The sequence below is a fragment of the Perissodus microlepis genome, chromosome 5 (assembly GCF_051167445.1).
Source record: "Perissodus microlepis isolate ML-2025 ecotype Zambia chromosome 5, ASM5116744v1, whole genome shotgun sequence".
Lineage (NCBI taxonomy): Eukaryota > Metazoa > Chordata > Actinopteri > Cichliformes > Cichlidae > Perissodus > Perissodus microlepis.
In genome coordinates, this window is record NC_140465.1 from 1,839,685 (window position 1) to 1,860,289 (window position 20,605).

The window sequence follows — 20,605 nt, forward strand, 5'->3', positions numbered from 1 at the left end:
AGAAACAAACCCGTGGACACTTTGAAGTGCACCTCTGAAGCAACCTTCTTGCTGCCATGTCTGTCTGTCTTACAACTCTCATGTTTTCATTCTCTGTTTTTATTGGCAGAAAACTTTACTGACACGACAGATCTAGGTAAAGGGGATCAAGAAGTGCAGCATGTCTGTCACCTTCTCCCCAACCCCAGCCTATCCATCCACACACTAACAGCAGTGCAGTCCACCTCCATTGCCTGATAAGAATCAGTTCTGCTGCAGGGTGAGGTGCAAAGTAGTGTTAATGAAAATTAGACTTAAACATCATCCTAGAAATGGATGAGATTGGAAACTAAACTTTTTGATGATCTAGAACGTAGGTTTAAGACGTCACAATGAAAGTGATTTCCTGACTGAACTGCTGTTCGTGCTGCTCGCCTGCCTCTCCTGCATCTCAGCATTGTTTTCTGAGAGTAAAGCTGCTCTCGGGGATTCAATACGCTCGCTTCCCACTTAATGTGTCTGGGATTCACACATTCAGCTGCTGGACTTTTCCCTCATGTTCTGCTAGATCAGTACATACTCTCTTGTAGTCTTCCTTTGGGCAGTGTGTATATCTGCTGACCTTTAAATCCAATCCCTGATGGCATGCCTCCACTATACAATCTCACTGCATCGCTGCATTTTTCTGTGTGCTGTGGAACACAAGTTCACCTTGTGCTGGAGATAATGACTTCTCACACCCTGTCACTGGATACAGTGTCATGATGACACTGCTGTTTTTGGTGTGGGAAATAAGGGAAGATGCACATACGTGCATCCGAAGGTGAAGATGGAGGTGTGTGACAGGTGTGTGTTGGGCAGGACAGACGAACACCATCAGCAGTTGGCATTGCTGCCTTGACTATTCCTCAGAAGTCATGTTGCTCTGTCATCTTCATCCATTGCTTTTCTTCTCTGGATGAATAGCATGTTCAGGAGATCACAGGTAATGTTGTTAGAAGCTTTTGGCTGAGCCGGCCCACCTCACTGAGCTCTCCTGCACATGCTGATATTGCACTAACGGCTGTTTGAGGGCATGCCTGGATCCCGGTGATAAAAGCATGCTTGCTGGGGGGGGTTGGTGCTTGGGTAGGAGCATCAGTAGTGGGGTCCTTCACTGGCTGGATACAATCTCAAGTTGGAGGTACAGTAGATTTCTTTCAAGTGAAATTAACCTGAGGTGTGTGTGATCTCCACAAGGAGTCTCCAAAGTGTCAAAAGCTGAAGAAGAAATCAGTGAAACTGCTGGACTGCTTATATGAAAACGTTCTATACCAGAGCCACTATAACACCTTCTGCTAATACCTACTTTAAGAAGTATAAACATCTTGTACGTATTATGTCTAATCATGTTCCTGTGATCTACAATGGGCCTCTTGGGGAGAGTTCACACACATGCTTTATTGTTCGATGGTAAATGCAGTGACTGTGCAACCGTATACTGCCGTACTGATGTCATGACAGAACAAATAACAATTATACTTGAGTTAATCAAACCACTGGTTATGATTCTATCACCAGTGCTGATAGTTTCTCTTTGTGGTGTCTGCAAGAAAAGCTTTTCACAAAGCAATCCAAGCTGTTTCCCAGCTTTCCCTCAAATGGGTGAAAAATGTATCTTTGATCAGGTCTAATGAACCATGTATGGGTAGATTTAGAGTTAGTAGTGACTAAAACGCAGATATATTTTAGCTCTGTACTGACTGAGCTCTTTCCATTTCCCATTCAGTGCCCAGTCTGTGGGTTACGGCCACCACGGCGTGTCAGTCTAATACCAGTGTTAGATTATGAAAGTGTAATCCTCACCGTCAGGAAGAGACTGGGAATCAGTCTTTATGTGTAAGAAGTTATCAGTAAAACAGTTTTACAGCCTCATTCTGTTAAAAACAAAATGACAGAAAATGACATTCAAAAAATATACAATAAATATACATTCTAATAAATACCAATTCATTAGAATAGCGATTTATATTACAAATAAATATCAACAGGTTCAAGATGATTACAGTGAAAAAATACAAATGATATAAGCATTATTTATCTAATTTATTATTAATTTATCTGAGTCGATGAGACACGAGGATCACAGGGAGGAACAAGACCTAAGAACTAGAAATCAGGAAATCATTAGAAACCCTGAATCAAAGAGCATAAACACTGGGTCACCAGTCCCACTTTGGACGAAACACAATACGAGACAACATTTGTCCTCCTGATGACAGAAGAATAACGTGCATGGATCCTTGGAATGAGATGCTCTCAAATGAAGACTGTGATCTTGCAGGGAATTCCTCGAGTGTTTCTGCTCAGGGATTCTTTGACTTCTCATGCGTATGCATGCGTGTGCGTATGCATGCGTGTGCGTATGCATGCGTGTGCGTATGCATGCGTGTGCGAGTAAGCATGTGTGTGTGCGTCATTGTTCATCGTTGTGTTTGACGTTCCTGCTACCTTGTCTTTAACCCTCTGCTCTCTCCTCCTCTTTTGTAGTCGAGCTTACCGACTCCTTTGTGGCTTCTGGTTTCACTCCTACTCCTACTCCTTTCGGTTATCCTTCTCCCACTACCATTGCTCCTACAACCATTAGTACCTCAGCTACTCCCACTCCTACAACTACGACTTCAACCACTACTATTGCCACCACTTCTACTACTGAGGCAACCACTACCATCCTTCCAATGCTGTTCACCACCACGCATATTGACCAGAATGTGTTGGGTACTTGCTGTTGTCCCATTCTAGTTTTACTGTCTGTCTACCATTTGAATTGAACTGTCTTCTCCTACCTGAACAGTAAACTACATCAGGGTTTCCTTCGATACGCTGTGCTGTACCTGCTGCACAAAAAGTGGGGAGTTGCTACAAAATACTGGGTTGTAGCCAGCAAATATCCTCCTGGTCAAGGAGTGAGAAGCTAAACGTTTATTTCACAGAACATGATGGCTTTGAGTTTCAGTAGTGTCAACATTTAGAATATGTCGGGTTTGATTAGTACTTGGACACTGGCAGTGTTAGGACTGAAGTAATCGCTAACTCAGAAGTAAACATTACAATTCATTCATTCATGAACTTAAAAAAACTATGCAGATATATTTGGGTGGGGGTGGGGGGGGGGGAGTGAATATAGTTTAATGCTGTTAGTTTGATTTTGAGCAAAGCATGGAGTCTATTTTGTTGTAGGAAGACTTGTGCAAGGCTAGCAGTCTGCACGGGTCCAAACAGAGCCCTGTGTGTGGTTGTTGTAACTGTGCCCTCTCTGCCTCTTGCTTCCAACTTTGAACCCTTTGTCCCTTACCCCACCCCCACCTACCCTACCTTGTGTAGTGGCTTCTGGGCGAGAGATCTGGAATTTGACGGTGGAGCCTAACAGTAACTACGCTAAAGTCAGCTGGACGCACAACTTCCCGGCCAGCAGCAGCGATTTTGTACTAGAGTTCACTCTGGACAGTAAGAAATCAGACCAAGCTCAAACTGAGCTACTGAGATATAAACTGTGAACTAAATGTTCTGACTACAGAGTAGATCTACAAGGATAGTGAAGTAAAACTGGAGCTTCAAGGTGCAGAGTGTAGGTGGAGCTGAACAGGTAAAACCAAATTTTATCACACCATTTGTACATTACGGGAATACAGGACACTACAGCCTGGTGGCAAGGAGGAGCCCGGATCCAGGTTTGAAGTTCTCATAAGCATCTTCAAACCGAACATTAGAATGAAATAAACAGATGTCTGTTTGATACTGTGTGTGCAAGCTTGAGGTCAGATGGTTCAAACTGACTTCCTTTTTGCTTTTTATAAGTGCATTCTTTTGCTAACAATTCACACATAATCAGCTTGAAAAGACCTAACAATATATCATTTAGCTGCAGTAACACAATCTATAGTTAGATTTTAATGTGACTGGATGAGAGGAAAACATCTGGATGTGCAGTAGCAGTCTTGTTTGTTTTCCAGATCAGCATAATATTGATTTTAGTCACAATCCTAATGTAATTATATTCAGATGAAAGATGACATTTTGTTCCATATACTTCGCAGTTACACATTAACCGAGAGCCGTTTTTAGGCAGCATCTGCAAAATTATTTTCCCTCTCACTCTTTGGTTCTGCCTGTTTGAGTGCACCATGTGCATGGATCTATGAGTTCTGTTGCCTTTCTTTGAGTTGCTTTGGTTGGCCCGGCGCTGGGATGGGCTGCTTTCTTTGAACTGCTGTTTCAGTGTCTTTGTTGCTCACCAAGGCTGCCATACTCACCTGCTTGGTATGAAGTGCTGATTTATTTTCTTTCATACAGACTCTTGATCAGTGGTAGGTCATGTTTGAGGACACAGTGTATGTAACCCTGATAAGATAAACCACAGCAGGCCTAACGGGAGATCTGTCCAGCCAGGGTGTGTTTGTTTTTAGGTTGACTGAGACAAAGGAGACGGTTCTTCTCTCATTTTTGAGACAACAGGGATATTACATTGTTTCAAAAAACATAGTAAGTGATATAAATAAATCTTAACCTCTTCCAACCTATTGTAGAGTAAGATGAACTCGTGTAAAGTAGTAAAGCTGTTTATAATGTGTGTTTATTGATTTTATTAAGACTCTTTCAAAAGAGTCCACATTTTTTTTGTGTATTAAGTTTTTTTTGTTTGTTTCCAATTGAGAATTAGCTAGCTACTCGAGCTAACCAGCGCTAACTACCAGGGCTGGACTGGGACAAAAAATGGGCCTGGGCATTTTGACTAGAGACCGGCCCCCCAGGTATTATAGGAAAAGCCATAAAGCCTTTGAATGAAAACAGACGCTGTGGTGACAGTGATGTACAGTCTTGTTGGTATATGTATGATTTCTATACATTTCACATCAGATAAAAACTTTGGTCGTAAGATTCAGATAATTATTTGTTAAAAGCGAGACATTTTAAATGAGAATAAGAAAGAAAAGTATTTCTTTGTGCCCCCCTCTCCCTGTTAATGCCCTACCTGGCCCCCTGGCAACACTTTGCTAGACCCGCCCCTGCACAGTTACCAGCTGTCAGCTACTTAGAAAAGGATCCTGGTGTTATTTGTCTCTCAGAAACAGCTCATAACTTCCCTTCAACTCATTCATATCAACCCTCTGCTGGTTTCCTCTTTCTGGCGCAAAGTGGGCGATAAACAAACGAGAGAAAAGCCAATCAGCTGATCATTGATCAGTTTCATGACTGAAGTAGCAACAGGAGAGGGAGGGGAGAGGATGAGAGGAGAAGAGGCAGCTGTGCAGCAAAGAAAGAATAAATCCAGCTTTGTGTCTTTTTCCATTCTAGCTGAAGTCCGGGACAAACTGTGTTCCTTTTCACCTCAATACGAAACGCGTAATATTTTCTCTGACTGTAAAAAGTCAGCACAACGAAAATAAACTCCACCTAAACTTGGTTTATATCTGACCCAGACAGACTGCAGGTCATAACTTCTTACCTGAAGTTCAGTTCACCTGACGCTCCGACCGGCGGCCGCCTCGCGTCTCTCCTGTTCTGCTGTTGTACTCTACTTTATACTGTTACAAAAAAACCCAAAGAAAGAAAGAAAACAAGAAAACAAATCCCAACAGGGTTGTAAATTCATTGAAGAAATTGTATTGATACTATCTCTACTCAATACAGAATGCATGTAGGTCAGGGCTGCGCATAGACTTTACGACATTACGACAGGAGTGCATTATTGATGCTGGCGGGTTAGGGCTACCGAGAAGGCCCCGCTACATGTCGCTATAGGTCAGGAACACGTCCCAACACACTGCCCGAACAGGTTACTAACCCTGGCCAACCTGTCCCCAGAATTAAGGGATGTATCTGGCGGAGCTAGCCACAAAAACTGCCACAAACTGCCTTTTTATGTTTGATTGTTATTTAAAAAAAAAGAATGTGGAGAATATATTGTTTAGGTAAAAGGATTGGGTTACACTTTGATTTTTTTACACCTGCTTGAAAACAATAAACTAGCATGAAACATAAATACAGCTTAAATACACTGTTTTCAAATAGGGCTGACTGTCATGAGGATAATTATTTAGCCACATACACAAAAGAAGGACGTGGCAGATGGATATCATTTTACAAATGACAAAAAGCCTTTCTCATAACACTTCACTGACTTTTGTCAAACAGCATGTTCTTTGTGTGTCTGTGCTTTCTTTGGCTGGTTTGAGGACTGGTGTAGCATGGCTTGGTAATCACCCATGTTGGATGACTTTCACTTTGTGTGGCTAACAGCATGGTGCATGATGTCACTTCATGCTGCCTCTTCAGAGTGTCTCTCGTGGGCATGACAGACGTGTTTGTGCTGAAAACATGCAGGCTGTTGTCACTGCTTTCTGCCTTGACCTTAGAGATAGGAGGGGGTCTGGTGTCTAACTGAGACGAGCAATGTTTTGCCACCTGACATAGATTTAACTCAAAGTGCTTACATTTTAAAATCATGTTTAGTAGCATCTTCTCTCAGTATGGAGCTTTATGTCACTGGGTTGGTTGTTTGGTTGCCGTCAATAGACTTGCTGTTAGCTGAGTAGTAACAGAACCAATAACCTGGGGAAAAACAGGGACAATAAAATTCAAAAGCAGTTTAAGGGGGTCACTTTTGTTCTGCACCTAGCTGCAACAATGGGTTTTAAATCAAGCCTATACTGTCCACTTTCACTTTATCACTTAAGCAGCCAGCGGTTCTTTGTTGTTTGCTAGCTGCACTGACATGGGGAAATCTGCCTGCATTGTTCGGGCTACAAAGTACTTTTTAAATGAAGACTGTTTGGATGAGAGACCAACTAGCTGGAGCCCAATACTGCAGCCTTTCCTCGACAGGCCGGGTGCAACGAGCTGCACAATTAGCTTGCAAATAAAGTGTTCGCAAATTATGATATAATATATGCGCTATTTTATATAATAAAATATTCTCTTTTTTCCCCAAGCACAAGCAAACAGTTCACTGTGTTTCTTATTAAAACACGATCCAAAATCCTGACCTTCATGAGCATGGTCGAAGGAGAAGAAGCCTCCGTGTTAAAGTCTCCTTCGCCTAAATGTAGGTGAAGGAGTAATCCAGTCTCCAGAAGTGTGGAACCTCCACAAAGTCTCGGGGAAATATGCCGACGCGAGAAGAGAACTGCTACATAATGTAACTGGACATACAACACCTTGTGGACAAAGTTTCTAGTTTAGATGTTATTCTTTTTTGTTGAGGTACCTTAAGAAGTTAATAGAGACAATACAGTTCATCATTTCTTTAAATATACATTATAAATATATGTAGTCAGTATACCGATCCACACTCGCTTCCAGTGATCGCTGGCTGAAAAGTGATTTCCAGAATTTTTCAAAAGAATGATTTCTGGAAATTAAACTTTTATGAAAGAATATCAAGTAGTTTACAGCCAAAAAGAACATTCCCATTATAAAGTAGCTGCTGCAAAGTGACTTTTATCCAGGTAAAAATGTCTTATTTCAAGAGAGATCGAGGGTATCAGAAATTGAAACAAATGTAATATCGCAGTTGTATAAACTTACCTGATAATCTTGATAATGCTTTCCTGTGAAAGAACGATGCAGACAAACCCTGCAGGATTTCAAAGGTCTGCTTATGTCCCACGGAGTTATTGGTTTTGTTGCTAGTTTGTGAACATAAACTAATGCAGAGTAAATCTATTGATGGTAACCAACACCAACGTTCTGTACTGACAGAAGACGGTGCTGAACATGTTTTAAAACATGCTTTCAGCCGATTCTATTCCAGAAGTGGTTTTGCTTGACAGACAGTGGTCCCTGTGTTTCTGCAGGGAACTTGACCTTGAAGAAAAAAGTAGTCACAGGGCCATAAAACAGTAAAATTAAGCAGAACATATTGTCTGAACTGAGAATTTCATAAAGTATTGTGGCCAGGCATACATCACTATACTGTTTAATCCATATGTTTTACTAATTTAAAGAGATGAATGAATCTTTATGGCCACTGTGGTTGCAGCATTGCTATCAGCCTCAGTTCAGTACCGCCACCCTGCTATCAGACAACAGCAGTCTCCCTGTAAAGCATTGTGATGCTGCAGACTGTTGTATGCCCGGTTTTAGAGTGGAGCGAAGGCCACACCCCTGGAGTGTGATTGGCCTCTTTATTGTGTTTCCAAGGTAACAAGACGAAGAAAGATGTAAAGAGTCAACAGCCCCCCATTAATGTGGTGGATCTCATCCCAGGCGTCGTGTATCACCTGAGAGTTTACTCCCATCTATTCAACAGTGTCAGCAGCAAATCTGTCACCTTTAAGACCAAAGCAGGTGAGACCACACCTGGCCGTGTGGAACAAGGATGGGAGCCAGCTGGGCTCCTCTGCGTATTTGACACAAGTAATATCTACACTGACTAAGTCAGTGCAGGGTGGGTTGTCACGGTTTGTTTAATTGATATCTGTCTTGTTTTTTCCCAGCAGTAAACTTTCTACATTTGAAATGCCTCAGATTTAGAGGGCTTGTCTTTAGAAATGGAATCTACATGACAAGAAGTACAAGTTAGTTTAGATCGTGTGCTTACTTCTGGTAGTTCACGGGCCCTGTGTTTTTAACCAACTAAAAAGTTCGACTTTAAAGAGATATATTTATTGCTTCTGTCTTGTGTGTGTGTGTACATATTAGAGATGGCACGATGCCACTTTTTTATGTCCGATACACCGATAAATTTGGATATCGGCCGATACCGATATGAATCCGATATAGTGTTTTTTAATCAATAAAACAGTTTATTTAATATCTTGCTGCATTTTGTTCATACTCAAGTTTAAATAAACAACAACACTAAAGCTATTCTGTTATACCTGTATGTAAAAAAAATACACTGCACCCAAAATATTTCATAGTTCAGCAAAACTGATCAATCTAATAAACTTAAACCTGCTCCATCCTCCCTATTCTGGTATTTTAAAGAGTATTTAGCAGAAATATTAAGCAACCTAACTAATAGGGCTGCAAACTCGCAGCAAAAGAAAAAAATAGGGAACCACACCCCCCGCCTCATGATGCTTAATCGACGTAATCAACTTTAATTTGATGCAGTGTGAAAAAAATTCACAGAAATCAGTTATTTTTCAAGAATAATTAAATAGATTCAACATCTTTCTTCAACAGAACTGCACAGATGGTACCTTCCCAAAGGAAAAAGTACTATAGCTTACTAGGGTTTATTAGACTTAATAGTTACTATATACAGTAATGGACTTCTATACATTTTACATCAGATTAAAACTTTGGGTGTAAGATTCAGATAATTATTTATTAAAAGCTCGACATTTTAAATGAGAATAAGAAAGAAAAGTATGTCTTTGTGCCCCCTTCTCCCTGTTCATGCCCTATCGGCCCCCCTGGCTAAACTTTGCTAGATCCGCCCCTGCACAGTTACCAGCCGTCAGCTGCGTAGAAAAAGATCCTGGTGTAGAAAGTAATATTAAATAAATTCTAACAACAGCTTATCAAGCTTAAACGTGCTGCTGTTGTTCAGCTGCTGGTTTCCTCTTTCTGGTGCAAAGTGGGCCAAAAACAAACAAGAGAGACGATCAGCTGATCATTGATCAGTTTCATGATTGAAGTAGCAGCAGGAGAGAGAGAGAGAGGCAGTCGCTCCATATATCGGTTGTTAAGCTTAACGCTGGAATGCTTTACAAACATTCAGAGATGAACTTACACACTTGCTTTACTTCTCTCTGGGATCACTTCCTCGGAGATGAAATGCCGGGTTGGTAGCGAGGCTACAAATGCTCAACCAGAGCGCCGACAGGTCTTGCACGCCACAGCCGCTCTATCACGTGACCACACTGCTCCCACGTGCTACGGTTATGAGCCGAGTTACGGCGTGTCGCAAGTTTTGTGAGGTGCTTTTTTGATATTTAATGGATCGGATTACATTTTTCATTTTTCTCTGATATCCGATCCAGTAATTTAAGTCAGTATCGGACCGATACGTAATATCGGATCGGTCCATCTCTAGTACATATATCTGTATATATATAAACAGATATATGTTACTGGTCCAAAGTTTTAGAACACCACTATTTTAATGCCTCATTGCACTCTGAAAAAAACTCTGGCACTTATGTTTTGGGTGGTTGATGGGACTGCAGAGTGCTGTGGTAGCTGTTTTGGTTCAGGGGGCCTCTCACTGTGTACAAGTCACCGACCCTGGATCCACCAAAACAGCCCCTTCAGTAGTCCAATGTCGGTGTTTCATGGCCCAGCCAAGCCTCTTTGTCTTATTCTGACGTCTGGCTTTCTTGCTGCAGCTCGTCCTGTCAAACCTGCAGCTTGAAGTCTTCTCTTCACAGGTGAAACTGAGACTTGCTCACTACGACCACTATTAAGCTGCTTGAAGCTGTTGTCCTGTGAGCCGCCGTCACACACCTGTTAACTCTCAGAACCTTGTCCTCTGGTTCAGTCGTGTCTCTGGGTCTGCAGACCTCCTGTCACAGTTTCTGAGCCTTTGGCTGAAGGAAGCTGGACTCACTGTTTCTCTGTAGGACAGACCTGCATTTATAAGTGTTATGATGGTCTGTGTCTCTTCCATTGTTAATTTTTGTAGCAACTCTACTTTCTGGAGTACTGTTCAGCTGATGCTGACGAGGGTAAATCAGTGTGTCCCAGCACTGCTTTGTGCAGACAGAGGGGGGAGTAATCCAGAAAAGTTGGAACAGCTGTAGGAAGTACCAGCAGCAGCTTTCAAGGCTTGATCAGCCTCCATTGCTGCAGAGCAGATTTAAACTGTTAACCCATGTTGTGTTCTCTGAAAAAGGCCTTTTCGTATGTGTACATTAGTTTTCAGTTTGGGGTAGCCTTTGTTTTTAACCACTTCCCTTTGTACCATTTCGATCTATTCATTGGACATGGATGACTTGAACTGCAATAAATTACTGGAAAAATCAGGGTGTTCCAAAACTTTTGACCAGTGCGGTATCCTTCTGGTAATTTGAATTAAGTGTGAATTAAGACTAATGACTAAAACAAACTGTCAGCTCAAGTCCCAAATATGGGACATGAACATGAAGGTGGGATAAATCAAACACCTGTAAAACTGACTGATCTTGGTAGGCTGTTGGTACAGTTTGTCAACAAGCAGAGAAATTCCTCTTGCAGGCTTACACAGTAACTGTGGCAGCTGTGAAACAAAGTCCCTGATTTGTTGGGAAAAAAGTACATTTTTCCAGATTAAATCACACAGTGTGTGAATTTTCACCTTGACATGGACAGGATCATGTTCACTGCGTCATCCTCATTGTTTTTGGGGAAATGATGACATATTGGTTCTGAGCTGTTGACGTCTGCTGAGCGCTCTGGGATGGGTTAGGGTTAGGGGGTTAACCCTAACCCTCTCCAGATAAATACTAACTCTCTTTGCGTTCTTCTTTCTTGTCCACTGTCTTGTCTTGTTTGTCTCTCTGACATGACTCCAGCCTACATAGACCAGGTAGACATAGCCACGCAGGGCTGGTTCATCGGATTGATGTGCGCCATCGCCCTTATCATCCTGATCCTCCTCATCGTCTGTTTCATCAAGCGGAGTCGTGGAGGAAAGTACCCAGGTAAGCTTCCCACAGCATTCTTATGCAAGTCTATTCTCTTCAGTGAAATCATGCAGACAGTGGGAAGAAGTGATTATTGAATTTGTGGCGCCACACAGAGACTGAATATTCTTTAATGCCGAGAGGAAGAATATGTCAGTAATGTCACAGTTCATCCAGGTAGTTTCCTTTTAGAAGATCATTGGTCTTAATGGTCTTAAGAGTAGTGGGTATTTTAGCCAGTGCTGTTATATGTGGCTACTTACCTCAAGGACATAGTTAGAGCTAGTTACTGATTCCATCTCCCACGCCTCATGCCAGTACACGTCTGGGTGCAAGGATGTTGTTGAGGTTTCATCAGCAGAGCATTTTCTGTAGCGAGCATCTGGGTTCAAGAAGCAGGTCTGTGTATTGTAGTGAAATGAAACCTTCAACAAACAACAAGCAGTGAGCCTGAAAGGAATCTTTGCTTTGAGCGAGTGTAAGCTAGTTTTCCTTTGCTGTGTCTGCACCCTAGCAGAGGTCTGTTCTTGTAACTCCTCTGGTGACCAGGTGACGATGCATCTCATGCAAACATTCAACGTGTTGAAAGTGCACTTGTTCCCTGATGGGCATGACAATATTGTCATGCACTTTTTTAAAGAAAGGAAAGCACACTAGTCTTTTTTATTTAAATATTTCTTTTGATAAGTGAAAATGGGCAGTCATGGTGGGTGGTTTGAGACGGGGTCTCTGGACAAGACAACACGAGGTGACTGAAGTCGTCTTCTTAGATATCTTTCAGCACAGTATGGAGGAAGAGCGGTCAGTGAGTCCATTTGTTTCTCACTCTGACCAAGAGATGATGGTAAAGATGATTCCTTACATCTAATTTTGGGAAGACGGCTGCCCCGCCTAGAGGTTCAATACTGAGCTTTACAGAACTTATTTGTTTTAAGCAGTTTATGAAAGGAACAACAACAAACCTTTGGAAACAGCAGGAAATGAAGAGGGGTGAATATCTGCTGTGAGGGATTTGTAGGTTTCTCTTTGCACAGCTTGTTGTTCTTAGCAGCCTGTGGAGCCTGCTGGATAGAAAAGCTCCAATAAGAGAGTCACAGCAGGCAGCCTGACTCCAGCTGATCAGTCAGTACAGGGAGGACAGCCAGCTGCTGTGTGCATGAACAAGGTGAAAACAGACATGACAAATATGATGAATTCAGAATTTAAAATCAGGGTTTAGACGTTTTACAGCATTTAGCTGGATTGCTGTTTTGTGTATTATAACGTAATGGTCATGAATGACTTAAATTAGAGTATTGTTAATGTTTTACAGTTTTTGTAATGTCCAGGTGGTGGCTACATGAGCTGTTTCACAAAGGCTCTGGGTAGGTGCTGACTCAGTGACAAACTAATATAACAGACCAGTGACCAATAACAGAGACTGACAAGCCTTCAGTCAGGCACGTGGAACTAAAACTAAACGTTTTTAACAAATCTGACCAACTCACAAAGCTACTGAAGAGGATCGGGGCCACCGGGAAAGAGAAAGAAACCTCTTCCTTTTCCCCAGTGGCCCCGATCCTCTCTCTGCAAACCCAACATAATGCAACTGCTACTAAAACAGGCTTGACTGTCCCTTCACATAAATGCTCTGTGTTCCAAATGCATGTTTCACTCGGCCTGAAGAAATGTCACTAAATGACTTGAACACATTTGAATTCTTGTTTAATTGGCAGCAACTGAACGAAGCCTTTGAGTGAGCTGCTTCACCCTGTGGACAGACAGGACATAGCCCACACTCGTTATTCATACGCCCTATACACAGTACACAGTGTAGACTTAGTATGTGACAACTGAAAACAACTAAACCAGCAGATGGGGACTAACTAAATGATTGTATTTTCAACATAAAGCCCTGAAAATCTGTCTGGTTTCTGTTGAATCTAACAGCTGCAGCCTAACACCTTTGTTGTCTTCCTTGGCAGTGCGAGATAAAAAAGATCTCCCCTTGGACGCGGTGGATCAAAAAGACCAGGATGGATCCTTTGATTACCAGTAAGTATAAATAGCTTGTTCTGCATTACTATTCCTGTTATACGCTCATGTAAAGGTCGTCAGCAGTTATCAGTCACGGCGGTCTGCAGCCCCTTTAGTAATGAACCTGTATAATAGCCTGAGCTTAAAATTTAAGCAATAAAGAACTGAAGCAGAAACACTGCACTATAAGACCACGAAGCACTGCTGCTTAGAGGAAAGCCAAATGAAACATTTTTCAACATTTGAATTGAAATGGCAGCTGTGTCCAGCTTCTTTAATTATTACTGTAAAAGAATCAGCCCAATGTTGGTGCCAGTTTTCTAAAGGAAGTGTACACGGGGTTCAGCGTGAGTACACCTACAGCTGAGCTCTGTGGGGAACAGCATGCACAGGGGTTGGCGCCGTGTTAGCGCCTTTCTCTTGAGGCCAGGGTTAGGGTGAGGCTCCTCCTACTCTGTGACTGATTGATCTTTAAGACTAGAGTGTTTGAAGTGAAGCATGATGTGTGCATAAGGCTGGTCACTATTCTAACAACATACATGTGAATAACTTGTAAACACAAGTTGGTGTTCAGACCACGTCTGGCACATTTTTCTTGTACATTCTCCTTGCTGGTAGTTGGTTAGAATAGAATAGAATAGAATAGAATAGAATAATCCTTTAATTGTCCCACAATGGGAAATTTGGTTGTAAGTGTAGCTAGTTATGAGTACAACTTGTGGAACAGCAATAACACAAGTGCAGTAAAGTGTGTGTTGGAGTGTGTGCACCGTGCACATTCAGACTGGTGTGCGTGACTCTTTGACGGAGCAGAGTTAGACGATCTCCTGTCCCAGCTACACCTTTTATCTAGTTTTGAACACGTCCGTGTTTCTCTCTGAAGTGCGTACACAAATATATTCAAACTCGATACCATGTACTGTGTAAAGGCTTCTGTGTAATGTCAAGGATATGTGGTAAGTTGCATCTTTTGCTCCTTCCAGGTTCCACTGAGCTCTGTGGCCTCATTCTTCTTCATGACGAATGAACCTGTCCCTTAATTTGCCAACAGTCCCTTTAGACTAAAGACGTTTTAAGTTTAACCTGCTTTCTAAATCTGAAGTGGACGTGTTCTAACTGAGCTGTGTGAGAGGGCATCTTAACTTTCATCACCACAACTTTAACATCAGAATTTCATTTGTGACCCTGGGTCCTAAATGGGTCCATTAAATCACACAAATGGGTCCCACATAACGTTCATAACTGGGCTTTTGCTTAAATTTGTACTTAGAATGACAGCTGCTGTTTTTTGACTCACACTGTGTGTTCAGGGTAACTTCGAGAGGTGCGTTTGACCCCAGCATGCTGTGCTTAATAATGTGTGTTTCATCCTCCTCCAGAACCTGTTTTCTGTCAATGAACAACTCAGGGTCCAGCCCATTCAGCTGTGTGTGTTTTTACACTAACCCATGCATGCACAATGTGGAACTTGTCTTCTTTCCTTCCTTCCTTCCTTCCTTCCTGCCGTCTTATGTGGTTCCTCACATCTTGTCCCTCTCTCTCCCCCAATGCTGAAATGGGTCATCTGTCCCTGACAGGAACGAGAACGAGAACAGGTACTTTGGTTTTCAGCAAAGTCTTTTGGCCTGAGCATGTAGGGGTAAGCGGTGTGAGGGTGGGGGTAAGAACAGGATAAGGTGTAGCATGTTTGGAGACTTGACAACATGCCTGCATTGTTGGCTTTTGGGTCAGCCTGCAAAGAGGGTGCAGTTTAAGTCCATGATGTGAGCAGTAACACTCCATCTGGATTGCTTTGCATTTAATGTAATATTCAGGAAAAAATGGAAACAGAATTTGTATTTGCTCCGTCAGTTATGACCAGCTCTTCTTGCCCAAAACACAACAAAGCTCTGATTCTAGCGTTATCTCAATTTGTAGTAGAAATAAAGTAAAAAATAATGGGATGCAGATTTTCCTCTCTGCAAGAAGAACCTGTCCTTTGTCCCAAACGTCTCCTGGTATTGTCCCCACAGTTTTTAAAAAGAACAGTGCTGCCTGTTAGCAGCAGTAGCTGGAGAGCAGTGCTTCCAGAAATGAGGCGAGAGAGGCCTTTAATGCTACGAGGGCTTCTTTGTGACAGTCCACATGGTCACACTCTCTTGGAGTGTGTACTTTGTTGCTTGACTTCCTTTGTTAGCTGTGTTGCTGTGCCACACAGGAAGTGGTTCGCAGCTTTGTAACTACCCATATGGAAAAGAAATAGTAAAAACTTCTATGATTTACTCATGAAAGTGGCCACTTTCTTACTACTTTCATATATTGTTTTAGGAAGTATCCAAAACATACAAGTTTCAATTATATAATTTTTCAAGGGATCTTATATCTGTTTTCACTCTTGTGTGCTTTTCTTACAAGTTCCACACAAGACAGATACAAACTGTATAAGAGTTATAAATATCTTTTCCATGTGGGCAGAGACCAGAGTCAGGGTCAAGCTGCTGCAGTGTTTGTTCCTAAACGTTGCTCCGCTCCATGGTGACCGATTGAGAAGGTTACCTAGGCAACAAGAACTAAGCGTCCACTACAAAGCAAGGCACAACAAACGACTTTTGATTTTGTACATCTGCCTGTGGATTGGTGGATTGGAGGCTCTTTTGGTTTCTTATCTTTGCCCAGCATGCAGCCACATTGAACTACACTCATTCATTTTATCTGCCTTACATTCATGACTGATTTAGAATCGCCAGCTAACCTAAGATGTGTTTTTCTGGACTGTGGGAACAAGCCAGGAATGCAGGCACAAGGAGAACATGCACAGTTTGATATCCTTCTCGGTATAAGGCAACAGATCCAAGCACTCCACCACTTAATTCATGTCTTTATCATGCAAAGAGCAACATTTAAAACAGCCTCTCTTTAAATAAAAAGATGCCAACTCACAGCTAAGTAAATAAAAAGTTCTCTTTTAAATTTACTGCTAATCTACAAGGTTTGTGCACTTTCAGCCCTCACAGAGCAGATCTCAATGTTCACTGAGAAAACATTAATATCAAATATAAAGAATTTGGTTTAATTTGGTTGTATGTATTTATATTTTAAATACATAAAAGGTTAGGATTGCCCATCTTAAACAAACGGTCATCTTTTTGGTGAATCGAACCAGATGGTTTCAGTGCCTAAACCTAACCAGTGGGTGAAAGTAGCCTACATGATGTTTCATTTGATTAAAAACAAATGCTGAACTGGACAATGTGGCACCCACTTTACACTCGAAAAATCGCCCCAGTAAAGTTTCCATTAACAGGAATCGAGACCAAAACCACTTTTGAACCCGGCTGGAAGCATGTTCGTTTCTGCTGTCGTTAAGTTGGGCTTGCTTTTGGAGTGGTGCTTCTCACAGAGGTGGGAAGTACCGAAGCTCAAACACTTCCTTAGAATACTCAAGTAACTGCGGTTTACTTGAGTATTTATTTTTCTGACTTTTTGTTTAACACAAATCGCTGCACTCTGTAGTCCTGTCATTTTGTCAAATAGGCTGCGTAATTTTTCTTTCCATCTCTGTGTGCCTTTAAACATCAGACTACTCTCAGCCTGAATGGACGTACAGATAGTCGTATTGGTTTGTCCATTACCAGCACTTATCACACGCAAAGAGAGAAAAGACACCAAAACATGATCGAGGCATAATTTTCACTCTTCTGCTTAGGCATGGAGGGAACGTCAAAGAACGATGTTGTTACTTTTTCCTTCGCTTCTGTTCTACACTGCAGACTTTGAGTACATTCATTCCTTTGTTCCTCTGAAGAGAAGAGGCTTCCTAATCAAGTACCACTGACACCTAAGGACGTGTCGGTTTCCCTTCAGCCAACATGTCATCATTTAGTTTGAAGGTCTAAGGCTGTCTTCACCAGAAACTGTGCCAAGCAGTAGTGTGGATGACACAACTGTCACTGTGCCATTGGATACTTCGCTCAGTATACATTCATGTTTGATCTGTTCAGCAGGTCACAAACTTGTCAGAATAAAAAATACTTATATAATCATCTTCTACCATCTTTTCCTTCTCAGCTCAGAAAGTGTTGCTTTTTTCCTTCCTGCTTCTTCATTTTTTATTTTTATTTTTTGGCCTTGAATTTGCTTTGGTCGTGTTTTTTCTTTCATTTTTTGCTTGTTTTTGTTTGCTAAAATGTATCCACACATATATACACATATACATATATATATACATATATATTGCAAATGTCCTTTGGCATGAAGCGTGGCAGTTCTGAGAGTGTAGATTGTGTCCTCTGGGGTGAGCGTCTGAACACACAAAGGGAGATAAGAACATCTTACCTTTGCATCCTTCAAATGCACTCTTTTTTCTTTTGTCATGCTACTGGTTTAATAACAAGGTTAATGCTAGCATACAGCTGTGTATAACTATGCATGAAATTCTCCTGCCTGTTAAAATCTGTTAGGAGACATCAGAGATGAAATCAAGCATGCAATACAGATACTGCCCAGATTTCATTTTTAAATATGGCTACTTTAGCATGCACAGTGTCATAGTTAAAGAACGTGTTTGTTTATTTGGGTTTTCAAATTATTTCTGAGAAGATGCTGCCTGGATTATTGTGTGTGTGTGTGTGTGTGTGTGTGTGTGACCAGAGCTCATTATCTGAGACCTGCACGACGAAGCTTGTTTGGGGTTTGGGGCTACCTTCAGGGTTAACCTTGGCTTTTCAGTGCTACATAAGCAGTCTGCTACTCCCTGCTCTGTATTACACAGCCTGCTGCAGAGCAGAGATGCTACTGATGAAGAAAGTCTCGTGAACACTGTGCCACCATTCCTGCAGATTCCCTCACACAGCAGATAGTGCTGAGCCTTTTTCTTTTTCGGCTGCAAACAATCTTACAAAAATGTTATTGTTGTATGAGCATTAATAGGCTGTATGATCCTACAGGAGGCCTACTGCAGGATCATACATCTTCAACCAGCCCTCATTTCTTTACATTTTGCTTCCACTAGATTTTCTTCCACTGGTCTTAAGTTTTAAAACACCTAGTCACCTAGTTGACAACCAGTGTTCTGTACATGTAAGAGATAAAGAACCAATATGAAATCCTGTCTTTATTTTAAAGTTTAATATATGTTTTTATTTATTTAGAGCCTGTTTTTCCCCATTTCTTTTTACTGAGTCTAGAAAAAATACATCAGAGAGCAACCTGGGGTTGGTATGTTGCCACGATTTGACATGCAGACTGGAGCAGCCACGGATTTAACCACTAACCCTCCCCATTAGTTGATGACCTGCTCTCCCTTGAGCCACAACCAGGAGGTAACTTTTCTAATAAACCATTGTTAAGGAAAGGAAATGGGGAGAAAAGGCTGAGATATGCCAGATTACATAAGACCTGGATTGAAAATCAGTAGCAGCAGGTTTCTGAGCCTAATTTTGACATTTTTGTCTGAAATTTTCATTAATATGTATGGACGAAGTCAAGAGAGATGTGCAGCAGTGAGCGTCTACAGGTGTCTGTAAAACATGCAAGAGGCTCTGTCACAGTGTAGGACTGTATTTCAGCCAGTGGTGATGGGCTCTTCCCAGAAATGATGGAATTATGAACACAGAAAAGTACTTTCACATTTTAATCAACTATACAGTAACATCTGGAATCTGATTGGCAACAGCTTCATTTTTCAGCATAATGAGCCCAAAGACACGGCCACTGCAGTAAAAGCATAGCTGGATAGAAGACACTGTGGAAGAGTATCAGTGATGGACTAGTCTCTCCTGGACTTCAGCATGAATTGTGTAGAGTGGGATCATCTCGACAGAACCAAAGGCAGATAAAGGAGCACTCTCCAATGTCTTTCAAGAAACCTGGGAAACCATCCCTGAGGATGACTAAACACTACAAGACTAACAACTAAACAACTAAGGACTACAGAAGGCTTAGGTAACAGAGTTCAGGCTGTGCTGAACAATGGAAGCGGTCATTGACTAGTGTTTGTTTGTACCAACTCTGTTTTCCCCTGTAACTGTGCACTTTTCAGTCATCTTTCCATGTTTCAATAAACTGCTACACCTATTTCCCATTTTTCCCAGCAAAGTGTAAAGAAATGGGGGCAGCTCAGGACCCTTGCACAGTCCTGTGTTTGTACTTGCTGAGCTTCTTTAAAATCTGCTCCTACATTTGAGTTTTGTTTCCATATTTCTTCTTCACTTGTTCTTAGACTGTGAAACAGCATTGGAGCTGAAAGAACAATTCAGTTCAGTTTTATTTATGTAGCACCAAATCACCACAACAGTCAAGTCAAGGCCCTTTAGGTGCTAAGACCGTACAGTCTGACAACGCCCCCCTGTGACGATCGTGGGAAGGAAAAACTATTTTAACAGGAAGAAACTTCAAGCAGAGCCTCAGGGAGGGGGTGGGGTGAGGACAGGGGGACAGGACGAAAGACACATTGTGGAAGAGACCAAGAGATTAATAATAACTAATGATTAAATGCAGTAGAGGTGTATAAACACATACTGCAGCATAACTAAGGGAGGATTCAGGGTCACCTGGTCCAGCCCTAACTATATGCTTTAGCAAAAAGGAAAGTTTGAAGCCTAATCTTGAAAGTAGAGATAGTGTCTGTCTCCTGAATCCAAACTGGAAGCTGGTTCCACAGAAGAGGGGCCTGAAAACTGAAGGCTCTGCCTCCCATTCTACTTTAAATACTCTAGGAACAACAAGTAGGCCTGCAGAGCGAGAGCGAAGTGCTCTGATAGGGTGATATGGTACTACAAGGTCATTAAGATAAGATGGGGCCTGATTATTTAAGATGTGAAGAGAAGATGTTCTCAAAGCTCTCACACATGGATTTGGTGTATGCTGGCTTCGTTGTACATGCCTCTAGTGAAGGACTTGTTGAAGGCAAGCTTAAAGAGCATTAGTGAATAAAGATGAATAATTTAGTCCTGGTGCAAATATGGGGTAAGTGTTTTTTTAAGAGGGGCATATATGGTAGCAAAATGGGTTGAATCAATACTCCCACTGATACAGTT

At 41.7% G+C, this 20,605-nt stretch overlaps 1 protein-coding gene across 29 annotated transcripts in view; it reads left to right on the forward strand.

Moving 5' to 3' along the window:
- The window catches only part of nfasca (neurofascin homolog (chicken) a), a 143,863-nt gene that overhangs the window by 117,640 nt on the left and 5,618 nt on the right, over positions 1-20,605 (forward strand). For 12 of the 29 annotated variants that reach the window (XM_084927346.1, XM_084927343.1, XM_084927356.1 and 9 more), the window contains 8 exons: positions 110-136; positions 2,509-2,736; positions 3,343-3,465; positions 8,161-8,307; positions 11,463-11,591; positions 12,902-12,937; positions 13,538-13,607; positions 15,143-15,184. In XM_084927346.1, the coding sequence (XP_084783472.1) occupies positions 110-136; positions 2,509-2,736; positions 3,343-3,465; positions 8,161-8,307; positions 11,463-11,591; positions 12,902-12,937; positions 13,538-13,607; positions 15,143-15,184 (802 nt within the window). Of the gene's footprint in view, positions 1-109; positions 137-2,508; positions 2,737-3,342; positions 3,466-8,160; positions 8,308-11,462; positions 11,592-12,885; positions 12,938-13,537; positions 13,608-14,572; positions 15,185-18,339; positions 19,753-20,605 lie in introns of those variants that run through there. The other 17 variants (XM_084927366.1, XM_084927368.1, XM_084927369.1 and 14 more) reach the window with 14 other exon arrangements.